The sequence below is a fragment of the Aquarana catesbeiana genome, linkage group LG06, assembly GCF_042186555.1.
Source record: "Aquarana catesbeiana isolate 2022-GZ linkage group LG06, ASM4218655v1, whole genome shotgun sequence".
In the NCBI taxonomy this organism is placed as follows: Eukaryota; Metazoa; Chordata; class Amphibia; order Anura; family Ranidae; genus Aquarana; species Aquarana catesbeiana.
Window position 1 is genome coordinate 108,949,333 of NC_133329.1, and position 16,431 is coordinate 108,965,763.

A 16,431-nucleotide genomic window follows, 5' to 3' on the forward strand; every position below is an offset into this window, starting at 1 on the left:
GAGGATCAATTGATTTTACTCTAATGACCTGTACACATGATCGCACATTCCGACAACAAAATCCATCGGATTTTTTCCAACGGATGTTGGCTCAAACTTGTCTTGCATACACACGGTCACACAAAGTTGGTCGGAAATATGTACGACAAGCCGAGAAAAATTAAGTACAATAGCTAGTGCTGCTCTTCTGCTTGATTCTGAGCATGAGTAGCACTTTGTGCGTTGGAATTGTCTACACACGATTGGAATTTACGCAAACGGATTTTGTTGTTGGAAAATTTTAGATCCAGCTCTCAAACTTTGTGTGTCGGAAATTCCAATGGAAAAAGTCCGATGGAGCCTACGCATGGTCGGAATTTTCGACAACAAGCTCCGATCGCACATTTTCACATTTTTTCGTGTGTACACAGCATTAGTCTGTAATTGCTGCACTTCTCTCTTTTGCCGCTAGGTGTCCAGGCACTTGGTGGCATTAGATCAGACAAGGGCACTGCAAGGTCAGATTATGGGTATATGGGGTGTCTCAGCCAATGGAAACAGGTTTTCTTAAATCCCTTGGCCTGCTGGGAGAACCTATATATTTGGGTGGAGTCAGGTGATCAGTGTTCTGTGCCACCTGGACGGCTGTCTGGTTGGACATGTGTTGTATTGCACGGGCTGCTAGGCCGGAGTTTGGGCTTATCCCGAGCAAATCTGTTCTGTGCCACCTGGATTGCTGTCTGGGTGGATGTGTGTTGTATTGCCTGGGCTGCTAGGCCAGAGTTTGGGCCTATCCCGGGCACATCTGGCTGCTAGGCTGTCTGAGGACCTATCCAGAAGCAAGAGAGCAGCTCAAGGTTGGGACTGTGGCTTGAAGTCCAATCAGAAGTGACGGTTATGCCGGCCGAAGAACCTGTCATGGTCAGAGGTAGAGGGGAAGCTGTCGCCACTAAGGGACCAACTCCTTATTACCAGGGACCAAGTGATTAGCTGAAGCAAGTACCAGAGCGGAATTCTCACCAACTGGGGATGGTGAAGAATCGGGATACTGCAGCAGGTGTCAAGACAGGGACCCAGTCAGTGGAGGCGACGCTTGCAGAGCAGACTTGTGTGTCAAGCGAGGGACCGAGCAGGCCAGTGGGGTGACACTTGAGAAGTATCTTGGATGTAAAGCTCTGGCCCTGGAGGTTCTCATTAGACTGAGGGAGGCCGGAGACCTTGCTATATTTGGCGCCCAACGTGGGGCTAAGGCGTTATCCTCGCAGCAGTCACCCATAGCAACCAGCTTCAGCTTCATCGGGATTTCGTCTGGCTTTGTGGGAAGGTGGCAAGTAACATCTGTACTTCTTATAGACTGTGTCGTGTATACTACCAATGTGGAGAAGAACCAACAAGTCTCTTTGCTCATGGGAGAGGAACAGCCTGGTCTTTTGACACTTCCCGCCAGCGCTGTGAGGGTTAATTAGACTCCAAAATGGACTCCATGGCAGTCTTGGCACACCGCAGCATGAAGGAGGCGGGCGCAAAAGTTTCCAGAGAGTGTATGCACCAATCCATTGGCGGGGGAGGAGTTCCCACATTGCAGAGGAGGATAAGGAAATGCTGCCACGTGTGTTTGATTGTGGGTTGGAGAGAAAGATGGAGCAGTTCCTGAGCGAGATGGCGGATTGGAAAAAGTATGCGCCGGGTGTTTTGGTCTAAGCGTTGCGAAACCTGTCCTGATTGACACCGGAGTGCGGTATACACCGAAGGGTAAGCTTGCCCTGTATACGGCTAGAGGCTATGAGGCCTTGGGACTTATCTGTGAGAGATGTTCCGGTCTGACCACGCAGTAGGCCTTGGATCGTCTGTGGACGTCTGTGGATGTTGCGGAGAGTTTGAAGTTGTCAACCCCCGCGGATACTACAAGTCGATTTGGACAAGAATGTCACTATCCTGGCTGGGAGTGATATCCAGAGCCCACCAGCCATCACCAGAGTCGTGCAGGAAGCCGCTACCCCTGCCTCAACGACTACCCCAGGACCCAGCTCACCAGTCGCTACTCGAGGCCGCGGTCAGGCTCAACTGCTCGCCCTAATTTCCGAACCACTAGGGGAAAGAATACCAGTTGGGTAAGCCAGTGAGGAATGCAAGTAGTGTGCCTGTAGGGGAGGTGATGCCTGTGGCCACTAAAGGGGATAATATAGTTGTGCCAGTTAAAGCAAGCGCCGAGCGCAATTGTATCCCAGCCGAATAGTGTTCTACCATAATGGTTTCAGACGGTCGTCTGATGGGCTATCAGAACTGTTTTCGGACACTTTGCCCTGTACCAGGAAGTGGAGTGACAGTGATGAGCAGCCAATGAGTGATGTGCAGGAGGGTGAAGTTCTACTGCTGCTAATGTGAAAATTAAGCTGTCTGCCAATGCAGCTCCGCTGATCAGTATCACCAGATCTTTTGAGGAAGATTGTTCGACTCAATGGGTTCCCTAAGTTTGCCCTATTACGCCCATGATTGTAATTAAGCCTGATCATAAGCCAGATGTGGTTGCTGGGTGCTCGGTTCAGTGTGCTCCAGACGCCCGGGTCCTACCCGGATATGGAGAACTTAAGACATTGCCTCGGCTGTCCAAGATACAGCGGATCATAATAAAGAAGGTAGCAGAGGAATACGGGTACCTATACCCTTACATACCTGCTCACCTGGAATAGGAAATCTTGGAGAAAGAAACCCAATGGGTGGATGAAGCTGTGCGCAGTTTCCTCCGGATCTCCCTCAAATTAGACTTTTTGAAATGGTCACCCAAGGTGGCCGAAAGATACACCTGGGGCTATGGCCGTAAGATTAACTTGGACAGTGTAGTTATCCATAGGCCAGACCGAATGGATATTAAACGCTTTGTCACTACGATGAATGCAAAGGGAGAGACCTTGATCTTGCCCGCTCCTGGGTACTATTGGTGAATACCATACAGATGCACATATTTTTTTTCTTTCCTTGTGGATTACAAATGTGTGTTGTGTGACCAAGGACGCTACGCTGATAGCCACTTCGCACTCACATACAAGTTGTTGCTAGTGGAGAATATTCCAGAGGGCTGTACTGCTAGGATTGTGCTGGACTGAATGCTGCCAGCAGATACAGGGAGTGCCCACCTGAGCCACGTCGGTTAATGTTGAAGTTGCTGGGGTGCTCCACCCTGAAAAGTGACCTGTGATCTTCAGCAGGTTGTTGTTCTTCAATTGAAGAAGGAAATCTTCTCAGTCCCTGGCTGTCATACGGACAGATTGAGGACATCTTTGCAAGGGGACCTATGTCCCAGAGTGCGGTCCCTTGCACCATGGCCTGGCTGCTTGCTACTTAAATGCATCTGTGCCTCTTGTCCCCGGAGTTGTCACTAAAGAAGGGAGACTGCTGGGAATGTTGTCCACCCTAAGTGAAATTGATGGACTGTGACAGGTCATGGACACTGGGTGTGTAGTTAGGTAGAATAGGCTGTGGCAAAGGGGCAAATTCTTACCTTTCTTTGAATAATGGACTCATCTATGCATCAGGACTGTTACTTGATTACTTGATGAAACCATAACAAAGTTTATACTTGATTAGGAAAGGGGGTGGCATTCTCGGCTGAGAATGGGGCCTGCTTTCATTATGTATATAATGCAGATATTTTCTAGGGTGTATTTACACTGCAATGCTGTCTTCAGCTGAGGACAATTGAAAAGCATTTAATCACGTATGTACATATTGCACCATGTTATTATAGGATGTTATTATTTGCATTGCTGTTTAATTTCTTTCAGGTGTGGCTGCTTTGGTACGTCTTCCTTGGACAAGGAGAGACAGGGACCTAACCTGATGACAACACTAACCCTTTTATATCTCCTTATCACTGTATGTATATATTAGCTAGACCGAAATAAGGTCATTGGTTGTGCCTATCTTAAATATCTGGGTGATACATTGCCTTTAATGTTGTAAAAAGCGTTTAATATTTCTTTGTCATAGGTGATATACCATTTCATGTGTCTAATACTATGTTTATACCTTGTGGTACGCCACATGTATTATTGTTACTGTTACTCTTTCCCTGTTTACCCATCCATCCCAGTTTTGCCAGGACATTCGCTCTCAGGCTTGAGAGCTTAAATTATTTTTTCTGCAAACTCCGAGACGTAGTTTTGTAGGGAGGGGAAGGATGTAGCACCCTGGTGTTTAGGGGTTGCTCCTAAATTTACCTGCCAGGAATAGCTACCTTGGCGAATTGTTGAGGATTAATTGATTTCATTTTAATTGCTGCACTTCTCTCTTTTGCAGCTGAGTGGCCGGGCACTTGGTGGGATTAGATAAGACAAGGGCACTGCAAGGTCAGATTATGGGTATATGGGGTGTCTCAGCCAATGGACAGGGGTTTCCTTAAATCCCTTGGCCTGCTGGGAGAACCTATATATTTGGGCGGCGTCAGGTGATCAGTGTTCTGTGCCACCTGGATTGCTGTCTGGGTGGGTGTGTGTTGTATTGCCTGGGCTGCTAGGCCAGAGTTTGGGCCTATCCCGGGCACATCTGGCTGCTAGGCTGTCTGAGGACCTATCCAGAAGCAAGAGAGCAGCTCAAGGTTGGGACTGCGGCTTGCAGTTCAATAAGAAGTGACGGTTATGCCGGCCGAAGAACCTGTCATGGTCGGAGGTAGAGGGGAAGCTGTCGCCACTAAGGGACCAACTCCTTATTACCAGGGACCACAGTGATTAGCTGAAGCAAGTACCGGAGCGGAATTCTCACAACTGGGGATGGTGAAGAATCAGGATACTGCAGCAGGTGTCAAGACAGGGACCCAGTCAGTGGAGGTGACGCTTGCAGAGCAGACTTGTGTGTCAAGCGAGGGACCGAGCAGGCCAGTGGGGTGACGCTTGAGAAATATCTTGGATGTAAAGCTTGGGACCCAGCAGGGATAAGGGGGTGACGCTTGAGGAAGATACTGAGCGAGAAGGTTTGAAGAGCTCAGGAGATCCAGTGACAGTGGATCAGCAAGTCTAGTGAGAGAGACTGGGAACTCAGTTGAGTGAAGATCTACAACAGGAGATTGTAGAGGAAGTGAAATAGTTCATTGTGACCTTTGTTAGGAACTGTTCAAGATTGTTACATAGGAGACAGTGTGTCTACACATGCAGATGTGGTGTCCAGCTGGGTGCCTTTCCATGCATGGCTGTCTACCTATAGAAGTCTCGGAATCTGCCAATTAACATTGCAACTACTAAAAGGATGTCCTGGCCCTAACCCTCTCTCCCAAAGTTCTGTTCAAGAGAAATAAAAAATCTCTTTGCATTCAAGAAGTGTCTGGCGCCCAATTAATTTACCTTGCATTACACCCACTATGCCTTACAACCCACCACATACAGAAGGATGTCAGTTATCTCTGGCCCTGGAGGTTCTCATTAGACTGAAGGAGGCCAGAGACCTTGCTACAATAGCATGCAATGCCAAGCTGAGGTTTCCAAAGCGAGCAAAGTCCTTTCTTGTATTACGAGTGGTATGGACTCCAGAGAGGAAGCTATCATTTTGCATCTGTACAAATCATTAGAAAGACCTCATCTGGAATATGCAGTTCAGTTTTGGGCACCAGTTCTGAAAAAGGATATCAGGGAACAGGAGAAAGTGCAGAGAAGGGCAATCAAAGTAATAAGGGGCATGGGGGAGCTCAGCAAAGAGGATAAATTAGAGGAACTGAATTTATTCTTTTGAGAAGAGGAGATTAGGGGAGATATGATCAACATTATGTACAAATGCATAAGGGGTCCATATAGTGAATTTGGAGGGTTATTTACGAAAGGCAAATCCACTTTGCATTACAAGTGCAAAGTGCACTTGAAATTGCACTGAAAGTGCACTTGGAAGTGCAGTCACTGTAGATCCGAGGGGGACATGCAAGGAAAATAAAAAACAGCATTTTAGCTTGCACATGATTGGATGATAAAATCAGCAGAGCTTCCTCTCATTTCAGATCTACCCCTCAGATTTACAGCGACTGCACTTCCAAGTGCACTTTCAGTGCAATTTCAATTGCACTTTGCACTTGTAGTGCAAAGTGGATTTGCCTTTCGTAAATAACCCCCTCGGTGTTGAGTTATTCACGTTAAGGTTATCAAGGACAAGGGGGCACTCTTTACGTCTAGAGGAAAATAGATTTCATCTCCAAATTCGGAAAGGTTTCTTCACAGTTAGAGTTGTGAAAATGTGGAATAGACTCACTCAAGAGCTTTTCTGGCCAGCTCAGTAGATTGCTTTAAAAAAAATGCCTGGATTCTTTCCTAAGTAAAGTTGATCTAGGGAATATCCAGTTGCCTCTGAGGGGATCAAGAAGAATTTTTTTCTCTGCTGTAGCAAATTGGAGCATGCTTTGCTGGGGGTTTTTCGCCTGCCTCTGGATCAACTGTGGGTATAGGATTGTGTATATGGGATTGTATGATTTTTTTTTCTCTTTATTGGTTGAACTAGACGGACTTGTGTCTTTTTTCAACCTGACTAACTATATGACAGCTGTCACCCACCAGCTTCCATGCAACATTCTTCTGTGATAAAAAAAGATCTTTTTTAAGGTCAGCTTCCATGCCCTTCAGCAAATATCTTTCAATCTGGATTCCTTCAGGCCCTCAGCCAAACACCTGCTGAGGCCCAACAGAAGCTCTTTAGTACACAGGCTACATCCCAGGGGCAGCAGCCCCAGGACAAGAACACTCTGGGCAAGCCTCCCAAACAGTTATCTTCTCCCTCAGCCACATTCTGGGTGCCCCTCCCAGGGTTCAGCTGAGAGCAAAAAAATATTCATAACTTCAGTAGCTGGCCTTCCCATTCCATCTCTGGAAGGTTTTACTAGAGGCAGGTGGGAGCAATCAACCACCAAACCACCAAAATTTCCCCTTGAGAGGAGTTGATCTAATGATCACTCCTCTCTAATGGGATATAGGTAAATTTTTGTTCGATCAGCACTGTAGCCAATCGGCTGCAGCGCTAAGCAGTGTATTTTGACAGCGGAGGCGTCCTGCTGTCATAATACAATAGCGCAGCGGGGAGAATTCCCTATCCACCTCACTTGTGTTTGATCAGCCAACTTTGGCTTCCACTGGAAACCCATGTAACGGTGACAGCAAAGGAGCACAACTGGGAGACAGGAATATAGGGTTGTCACCTTATAACAGGAAGTGCCAAGGCAAGGACCTTCATGGCAGGATCACCAAGTTTATTTTAATAAAAACTGCAGATTTACAAATAGTGAAAATAACTTTTAAATTACTTGAGTACATTAAACCTTTAATGTGGTTTTAGCATTTTGGAACACAGATACTTTAGCAACCAACTTTTATTTTCTAATCTATGCTAGGAAAATAAAATAAGATAAGAATACTGGGGAGTTATGAGAGATAAAAAAGACCAGTGTACTTACAGATGATGTGTTTCCTGGGGGTCCTTCAGGACACTCCTGAGAGAGGGAGTCTCCATCTAATTAGGACAAAATCACAATATGAGTATAATACACAATACTGGAAGCAGCAAAAATAGGATTTTTTATAACAGCTTACCTGTAAAATCCTTTTCTTTTGATGTATATCACGGGACACAGAGCCTCAGTAATTACTGATGGGTTATATAGGGTATCACTAGGTGATTGGACACTGGTCATACCCTAAACAGGAAGTCCAACCCCCTATATAATCCCTCCCCTTGCAGGGATACCTCAGTTTTTTAGCAAAGCAATATAAGTCTATTAGACGAGGGGCGGGACCTCTGTGTCCCGTGATGTACATCAAAAGAAAAGGATTTTACAGGTAAGCTGTTATAAAAAATCCTATTTTTTTTCTCGTACATCATGGGACACAGAGCCTCAGTAATTACTGATGGGATGTCCCAGAGCAATGCTACCTGAGGGGAGGGGAACCACAACCAAGTAGAGTGTAATCAGACCTGAGGACCTTGTACTGCTGCCTGCAGCACACTATGCCCAAAGGCGATATCCTCATGCCTTCTCACATCCACCTAATAAAATCTGGTGAATGTATGGACTGAAGACCAGGTTGCGCCCCTGCAGATTTGAGCCATAGAGGCCCGGTGATGCACTGCCCAAGAAGCACCAATAGCCCTTGTGGAATGTGCCTTGATCTGAAATGGAGGAATCTTCTGTTTCAAACCGTAAGCCTGAATAATCAGTTGTCGAATCCATTTAGAAATGGTAGCTTTTGACACTGCCTGTCCTCTATTGGGACCCTCTAGCAGCACGAACAAAACATCCGTTTTGCGAATTTGAGCAGTTGCTTCCAGATAGGTCTTGACTGCTTTTACGACATCCAAAGAATGTAGTGACCTTTCTTCCGAAGAACAGGGATCTGGAAAAAAGGAAGGCAGAACAATGTCTTGGATTAGGTTGAAAATCTGAAACCACCTTCGGTAAAAAAACTAGGATGAGCACGCAATACCACTCTATCCTTGTGTACAATCAAATAAGGCTCTTTACAGGAAAGAGCTGCTAATTCTGATACTCTTCTAGCAGAAGAAATGGCTACCAGAAAAATGTACTTTCTTGTCAACAAGACCAAGGGAATCTGACGTTATGGTTCAAAAGGCTGTTTCTGTAACACAGACAGAACCAAATTCAAGTCCCAGGGGTTTAGGGGCGCCTTAACCAGAGGATTAAGACGCGTTACCCCCTGCATAAAGTTTCGGACCAAAAAATGTGAAGCAAGTGGCCGTTGAAATAATACTGATAAGGCTGAGACCTGGCCCTTGATGGTACTCAAGGCCAGCTTCATCTCTAATCCCAATTGTAGAAATCAAGAATTCTACCAATCACATATTTTCTGGGATGCCAACCCCTGGATTCACACCAGGATACATAAGCTTTCCAGACTCCATGATAAATTACTCTGGAAGCTGGCTTCCTTGCATTGATCAAGGTAGATATCACAGGACCTGAAAGCCCACGATTCTTCAGAATGTAGGTTTCAATAGCCAAACCGTCAAATTTACCGTTTGTAAGGCAGGATGGAACACTGGACCTTGAGATAACAGGTCTGGGCGTAACGGTAGGGTCCATGGGGAACCCACCATCATCCTTACTATTTCTGCATACCACGTCCTCCTGGGCCAAGCGGGGGCTACCAGAAGTACTGACTTCCTTTCCTGCCTGATCCTGCAAAGGAGTCGTGGCAGTAGCAGAATAGGGGGGAATGCATAAATCAGTGAGAACCGAAGCCACGGAATCACCAACACATCTGTCCCGCATGCAAGAGGATCCTTTGCCACAAATCTGTCTATCTTTTTGTTAAATCGGGATGCAAAGAGATCTACATCTGGAACCCCCCATCTTTGGCATATGGCCCAAAAGACGTCGTGATGCAGAGGCCATTCCCCTGGGAGTTACTGCTGGCGACTTAAATAGTCCGCCTGCCAGCTCTCTATCCCTGGAATGAAGACTGTCGATATGCATGGCACCTGCTTCTCTGCCCAGACTAAGATCTGGTTCCCCTCTCTTTGAGCAGCTCGGCTCCTGGTGCCTCCCTGATGATTGATATAAGCCACTGCTGTGGCATTGTCAGACTGGATCCTGACTGGGCAACCCCGTAGCCTGAGAGTCCAGGCTTTTAGAGCTAGATATGCCGCACGGATCTCCAGAATGTTGATGGGTAGAGTCCTCTCAGTTTTGGACCATACCCCTTGGACCACAGACTGTTCCAGAACTGCTCCCCAACCCGAAAGACTGGCATCCGTTGTTACCACCGTCCAGGTGACCGGTAGAAAGGATTTCCCTTTCTGCAAGCTTTCGGGTATTAACCACCAATTGAGGCTCTGATGCACTGCATGAGACAGGCGCATCGGAAAATCTAATGCCTGAACCCTCTTGTTCCAGGCCGACAGGATACTGTGTTGCAACAGTCCTGAATGAAACTGAGCATAGGGAACTGCTTTGAACGAAGCTACCCTCTTTTCCAGCAGCCTCATACAAAGGCGGATAAAAGGACCCTTCTTGGTCCTGACTACCAGAATCAGCTCCCTTAAGACAGTGATCTTTGCCTGAGGTAAAAATACCTTCTTCCTGGCTTGTATCTATGATCAGACCCAAATACTCCAGTCTTCTTATTGGTTTTAGGAAAGATCTATCTAGGTTGAGGATCCAACCTAGGTGTTCCAGATACTTGACTGTGGTCCTCAAGTTTCCGTTCAAACAGGCTACCGACCGGTCTATCAAGAGCAGGTCGTCTAGGTATGCTATGACAGTTATACCTTGAGCCCTTAATCTGGCTAGAGGAGGAGCCAAGATTTTTGTAAACACTCGAGGTGCAGTGGTTAGTCCGAAAGGCAGAGCCACAAACTGGAAATGGCGCCCTCCTATCTCGAAGCCTAAGAACTTTTGATGAGCAGGAAAAATGGGCACCTGCAGATATGCATCTCTGATGTCTATCGATGCCAGAAATTCTCTGCCCTGCAGGATGGAGACTACTGTCCGAATTGATTCCCTGCGAAAGGACCGAATCCTTAGGAATCGAATTAAGATCCCTTAGATCCAGAATGGGTCTGACATCCCCATCTGGCTTTTGGACCGTAAAAGTTTGGAATAGAAGCCCAATCCTTGATCCTTCATGGGAACCACCATAATGACTTCTTGCGACAAAAGCCGCTCTAACGCTAGAAGGAGCGACTGCTTTTTCTCTGGATCTCTGGGGACATTTGATCTGAGGAAACGAGGAGAGGGAAATTCGTGGAACTCCAGTTTGTAACCTAAGGTTACCGTGGAGATTACCCATCTGCCCTAAAATCCTCCTGCCAGAGCTTTTGAGAACTGTAGCAGTCTTCCCCCCACTCGAGCGAGTGGGGGCGCCCCTTCATAAAGAGGCCTTAGAGTCCTGTCTAGCAGGCTTCTTCCCCCAGGACTTCTTTGTCCCTGGGGTTGACTCTTGCCGTTTGAAAGAGGGACGCTTACTCCTCTTCTTAACAGGTAAGAGAGTGCTCTCCCACTAGAGAACCTTTGGATATAAATATCCAAGTCTTCTCCAAACAACCTTGCACCATGAAATGGAAATCCAGCCTGAAGTTTCTTACATGGTGCTTCAGCTGACCAATCTTTGAATCATAAGATTCTACGCATATGCACCAACCCAAGTTAAAGACGAGGGGTTTGCATGATAGAATCTCTAATGGCGTCAACAGCAAAACATAAGGCCGCTGGAAGGTTAGCCAACCCCTGGGCCTGCTGTTCAGGTAGAACCTTGATGACCTGCTTAACATGGTCTCTTAAGTATTGACATACTCCGATCGCTGCCACTGCAGGTTGAACTACTGAACCTGCTAAGGAGAAAATATCCTTCAATAGGGATTCCATCTTTTTATCCACAGGATCCCTGAGCATCTGAGCATTGTCTACAGGACAAGTCAGACTTTTATTTACAGAGGAAATGGCGGCATCAACAGCCGGTATCCCCCACATCTTTATAAACATTTCTTCCATAGGATAAAGTGTTGAAAACTTTTTAGGCGGAAAAAACGTTTATCTGGGTGATCCCACTCAGAATAAATGAGCTTTTTCAAGTAAATTATGAACAGGAAAAGCATGTGTTGTTTGAGGAGGCTTCAGTGACCCCAAAGAAGTAGAGGGTTCTTTACCTGATTCAGATACGGGTACTTTAAATGTGGAGCGGACCAATCCAGCAAGGATCTGTACTAAGACTTTCTCATCCTGAGAAGCGAAGAGGGCCCTTATCCACTTGATTCCTCAGAGAAGGAATCATCCGTCCCATCCCGATCCTCTGAAAGGGATTTTTCTCCCCTATCCCAGAGCTCCTCTCCTGAGGGTCCCGGGTAACAGAGGAAGACCTAGTGCGTTTTTCTTCCACTGAGTGAAGATGCAATTACGGCCATTAATCTTTCCTTTAAACCATTAATGGTTGAGGAAAAAAACCTCCTGTGTAATGTATACAGGGGCTGAAGTGCCAGAAGCAGGTGTAGCCCCTGAACCCAACGGCTCTCCCTGGCTAGCCGTCCCTGGCCCCTAAGGGGGGGAAGGTGCCGCAGAAAGGGAGTCCTCAGAACCTGAAGGAGATCCCCTAGAGCCTCTGGTTCTTGGGGTATTTGAACCTCTTCTACCCATAGTGCAAAGCAACAAGGTGGAGGTATCACAAAATGAACACTGACTGCTGAGCGATGTAGTCCGGCAAAAGCCCTGCTACCAAATGCCCAGTCTGGTGTTTCCTTAGTAAATGCTGCCTAGGAGAATACCTGTGTCCCACCTTACATGCGACCATCAGCTCTGTGTCCCTCCAAAGGCTGTGTGCACCTGTAAAGTGTGCTTCTTATAGCCTTGCAGCCGGCATGTGGGCGTCTGAGCACGCTGGACGCCGCGCTGATGCTCCGCCCCCCCACTCTACCGCCCCCCCTAGTTTTTTTTAAAAAAACGTGCGCTTCCCGCGCGAGCCGACCCTCCTGTACAAGTGTAGAGGAAAGGCTGGGGGTGGGGAAGGAAGGAGAGAGGCTCACAGACCACCTGCGGCCTCCCCCTATTCTGGGGGGAATATCCAGAGGAGAACCCCTCATCCCATCCTACCTGGAGCTTGGCTGGAGGAGCTTGTGCAGCGTGAAACACTGAGACAGACATCAGCATGAGAAGGTATGTGCTCTTGGCAGCCCCCGGTGGTCACAATAGGCATAGCATGCATTTACTTTAAAGGAGAAACCTACTAGAATTAAAAAATTCTGTGGAATCTCCCTTACCTTATCCAACCACAGGGTTCTGTTATACAGACCCAATCTTCACCTCTCACGGTGGGCTCCGTTTGGAAAAACCTTCAGAGACTGGGGCCCCCTACGGATAGGGGGATCCGCAGTTCTGGGGTTCTGTTCTGTTCTGGGGTTGTAAAGCACCCGGCCAGAAATAAGGCTAGAAAAACCATTTTCTGAAATGCGGGGTCCAGCTCTCTAAAAAGAGGAAGCGTTGCAGGTAAAACCTCGTTTCTTCAGGCACGAGGCCCGGGTACCATCCAATTCGGCCTAGAAAGCACACTTTGAAATGGATCCGGTTCGCCTGGCTTGCCCCAGCATAGGATATAGGATATTCCCTTTGGAGCTCAGCACAGGACATCTTTACACGTCCAACACCTAAGACACTGGCGTAAAAACTGAGGTATCCCTGCAAGGGGAGGGATTATATAGGGGGTTGAACTTCCTGTTTAGGGTGTGACCAGTGTCCAATCACCTAGTGATACCCTATATAACCCATCAGTAATTACTGAGGCTCTGTGTCCCGTGATGTACGAGAAAGAAATAAGTTTATGTTCACATGCTGGTGATTGTTAATTGGTGCGACTCTATCATTTGAGGCTGGAGAAATGGTTCAGCCTTGTGCTCAGTTCACACTAGTGCGTTCCGGTTGCAGAAATCGTCAGCCACCAATTGCGCGGTCATGCAACGCTGTACCCAAAACAAAATGTATATCATTTGTTTTCACACAAATAGAGCTTTCTATTGGTGGTATTTGGTCACCATTGTTTTTTTATTGTTTGTGATATAAACGAAAAAGACCAAAAATTTTGAAAAAAAAACCCCAATATTTTTTACTTTCTGCTATAAAACATATCCAATAATAAAAAAAATATCGAATTTCTTCCTAAATTTTGGCCAATATGTATTCTGCTACATATTTTTGATAAAAAAAACCCAATAAGTGTATATTGATTGGTTTGCATGAAAGTTATAGCGCCTACAAACTATGGTATATACAGTATCTCACAAAAGTGAGTACACCCCTCACATTTTTGTAAATATTTTATCATATATCTTTTTATGTGACCACACTGAAGAAATGACACTTTGCTACACTGTAAAGTAGTGAGTATACAGCTTGTATAACCGTGTAAATTTGTTGTCCCCTCAAAATAACTCAACACACAGGCGTTAATGTCTAAACCTCTGGCAACAAAAGTGAGTACACCCCTAAGTGAAAATGTCCAAATTGGGCCCAAAGTTTCAAAATTTTGTGTGGCCACCATTATTTTCCAGCATTGCCTTAACCCATGCTCAATAGGGTTTAGGTCTTGTGACATGCTTGGCCAGTCCATCACCTTTACACTCAGATTCTTTAGCAAGGCAGTGGCCGTCTTGGAGGTGTGTTTGAGGTTGTTATGTTGGAATACTGCCCTGCGGCCCAGTCTCCGAAGGGAGGGGGATCATGCTCTGCTTCAGTATGTCGCAATATATGTTGGCATTCATGCTTCCCTCAATGAACTGTAGCTCCCCAGTGCCAGCAGCACTCATGCAGCCCCAGACATACTTCCACCACCATGCTTGACTGTAGGCAAGACACACTTGTCTTTGTACACCTCACCTAGTTGCTGCCACACACGTTTGACGCCATCTGAACCAAATAAGTTTATCTTGGTCTCATCAGACCACAGGACATGGTACCAGTAATCCATGTCCTTAGTCTGCTCATCTTCAGCAAACTTCCTTCTGGGACGACAGCCATGCAGACCAATTCGATGCAGTGTGTGACATATGGTCTGAGCACTGATGTAGGGTGGTGTACAGAGGTCAGTAGTATGTAGGGTAGTGTACAGAGGTCAGTAGAATGTAGGGTGGTGTACAGAGGTCAGTAGTATGTAGGGTAGTGTACAGAGGTCAGTAGTATGTAGGGTGGTGTACAGAGGTCACTAGTATGTAGGGTGGTGTACAGAGGTTAGTAGTATGTAGGGTGGTGTACAGAGGTTAGTAGTATGTAGGGTGGTGTACAGAGGTCAGTAGTATGTAGGGTGGTGTACAGAGGTCAGTAGTATGTAGGGTGGTGTACAGAGGTCAGTAGTATGTAGGGTGGTGTACAGAGGTCAGTAGTATGTAGGTTAGTGTACAGAGGTCAGTAGGATGTAGAGCAGTGTGCAGGGAACAGTAGGGCACACGCTGGGGGGGATCGGGAGGGCATATACTGGGGGGGATCAGGAGGGCATACACTGATACACTGGGGGGGATCAGGAGGGCATACAGTGATACACTGGGGGGGGGAGAATCAGGAGGGCATACACTGATACACTGGGGGGGATCAGGAGGGCATACAGTGATACACTGGGGGGGGGGAATCAGGAGGGCATACACTGATACACTGGGGGGGGGAATCAGGAGGGCATACACTGATACACTGGGGGGGGGGGAGAATCAGGAGGGCATACACTGATACACGGGGGGGATCAGGAGGGCATACACTGATACACTGGGGGGGAGAATCAGGAGGGCATACACTGATACACTGGGGGGGGGGGGGAATCAGGAGGGCATACACTGATACACTGGGGGGGACCAGATGTAAACATCCCTTGTGACAGTAATAGGTGGTGACAGGTACTCTTTATGGAGAGATCGGGGGTCTAAAAGACCCCCCATCCCTCCTTTACACTTCAAAGTATTCAGATCGCGAAAACGGCGATTCTGAATACTGTGTACGTTTTAAAAACCGGCGCCAATGGCAGCCGAGTAAACGGGAAGTGTTTACAATTTGAAGGCTGGAACGAAGCCGCCCACAGCTTCGTTCCAGCCCGCCCCCAGCCGCCGGAGGCATCGGATTGGTCTCCGAGCCTCCGGATCGACCAGGAGGCCCGGTAAGAGCGGCGGGAGGCGGCGGGAGGGGGGGACATCCCCTCCCGCTGCTCCGGTATAACAGCCGAGCGGCTTTTAGCCACATCGGTTGTTATACACGGATAGCCAATCGCCGGCTCTAAACAACGGTACCGGGATGATGCCTGCAGCTGTGGGCATCATCCCGGTATAACCCCCGAAAGCCGAGTACGCATATCTGCGTATGGTCGGCAGGAAGGGGTTAATGTGTTTTTCTGCCCCCTTTATTAACTCCTGAACCTCTCCATTTCCTTCTTACTGCCGTTTGTTTGGAATGAGCAGTGCATTGTTATTTTTGATCTTTTGTACTGCTAAAGGTACCCTACAAATGCCATAATCTATAGTTTTATCAGATGTGGATATTTTTCAACTGATTCATGACAAATGTCACCATAAATGTGTAATAATATCTCTCACCCGGGGGCGTGGCCGACCATGGATTGCTGAGCTCCGTGCCTTCTCGACAGTGGCAGGCTATTTTAAACACACTGCGATCCTCATGGCAGTGACAAAAAGTCACAGCTAATGAGGTGGCAGTGTCAGCTCTAACTACTATTCAAGATGACCATGAGGCACGTTTAACAGCACTTGAATCCGCATCCGCGACACACCTCCGTCGCTTGCACCACCAGCAACTCCGCATAGAGGACAGCAAAAATCGCATTAGCAGAAATAACATCAGACTGCAAGGCATACCTGAAGCAACATCTGGAGTGGACCTGAAACCCACTGTCATAACCGTCTTCAATAAAGTTTTAGGAAGAGAGACCTCATCATTAATTGAGCTGGACCGTGTTCACAGGGTGGGGGGGCCCCCGAGATAGTCGCCCCCGAGAT

General features: G+C 47.2%; 1 protein-coding gene across 3 annotated transcripts in view; it reads right to left on the minus strand.

Moving 5' to 3' along the window:
- The window catches only part of LOC141148855 (histone lysine acetyltransferase CREBBP-like), a 107,006-nt gene that overhangs the window by 46,977 nt on the left and 43,598 nt on the right, over positions 1-16,431 (minus strand). For all 3 annotated transcript variants that reach the window (XM_073636657.1, XM_073636656.1, XM_073636658.1), the window contains one exon: positions 7,397-7,452. In XM_073636657.1, coding sequence (XP_073492758.1) covers positions 7,397-7,452 — 56 coding nt within the window. The remainder of the gene's footprint in view (positions 1-7,396; positions 7,453-16,431) is intronic.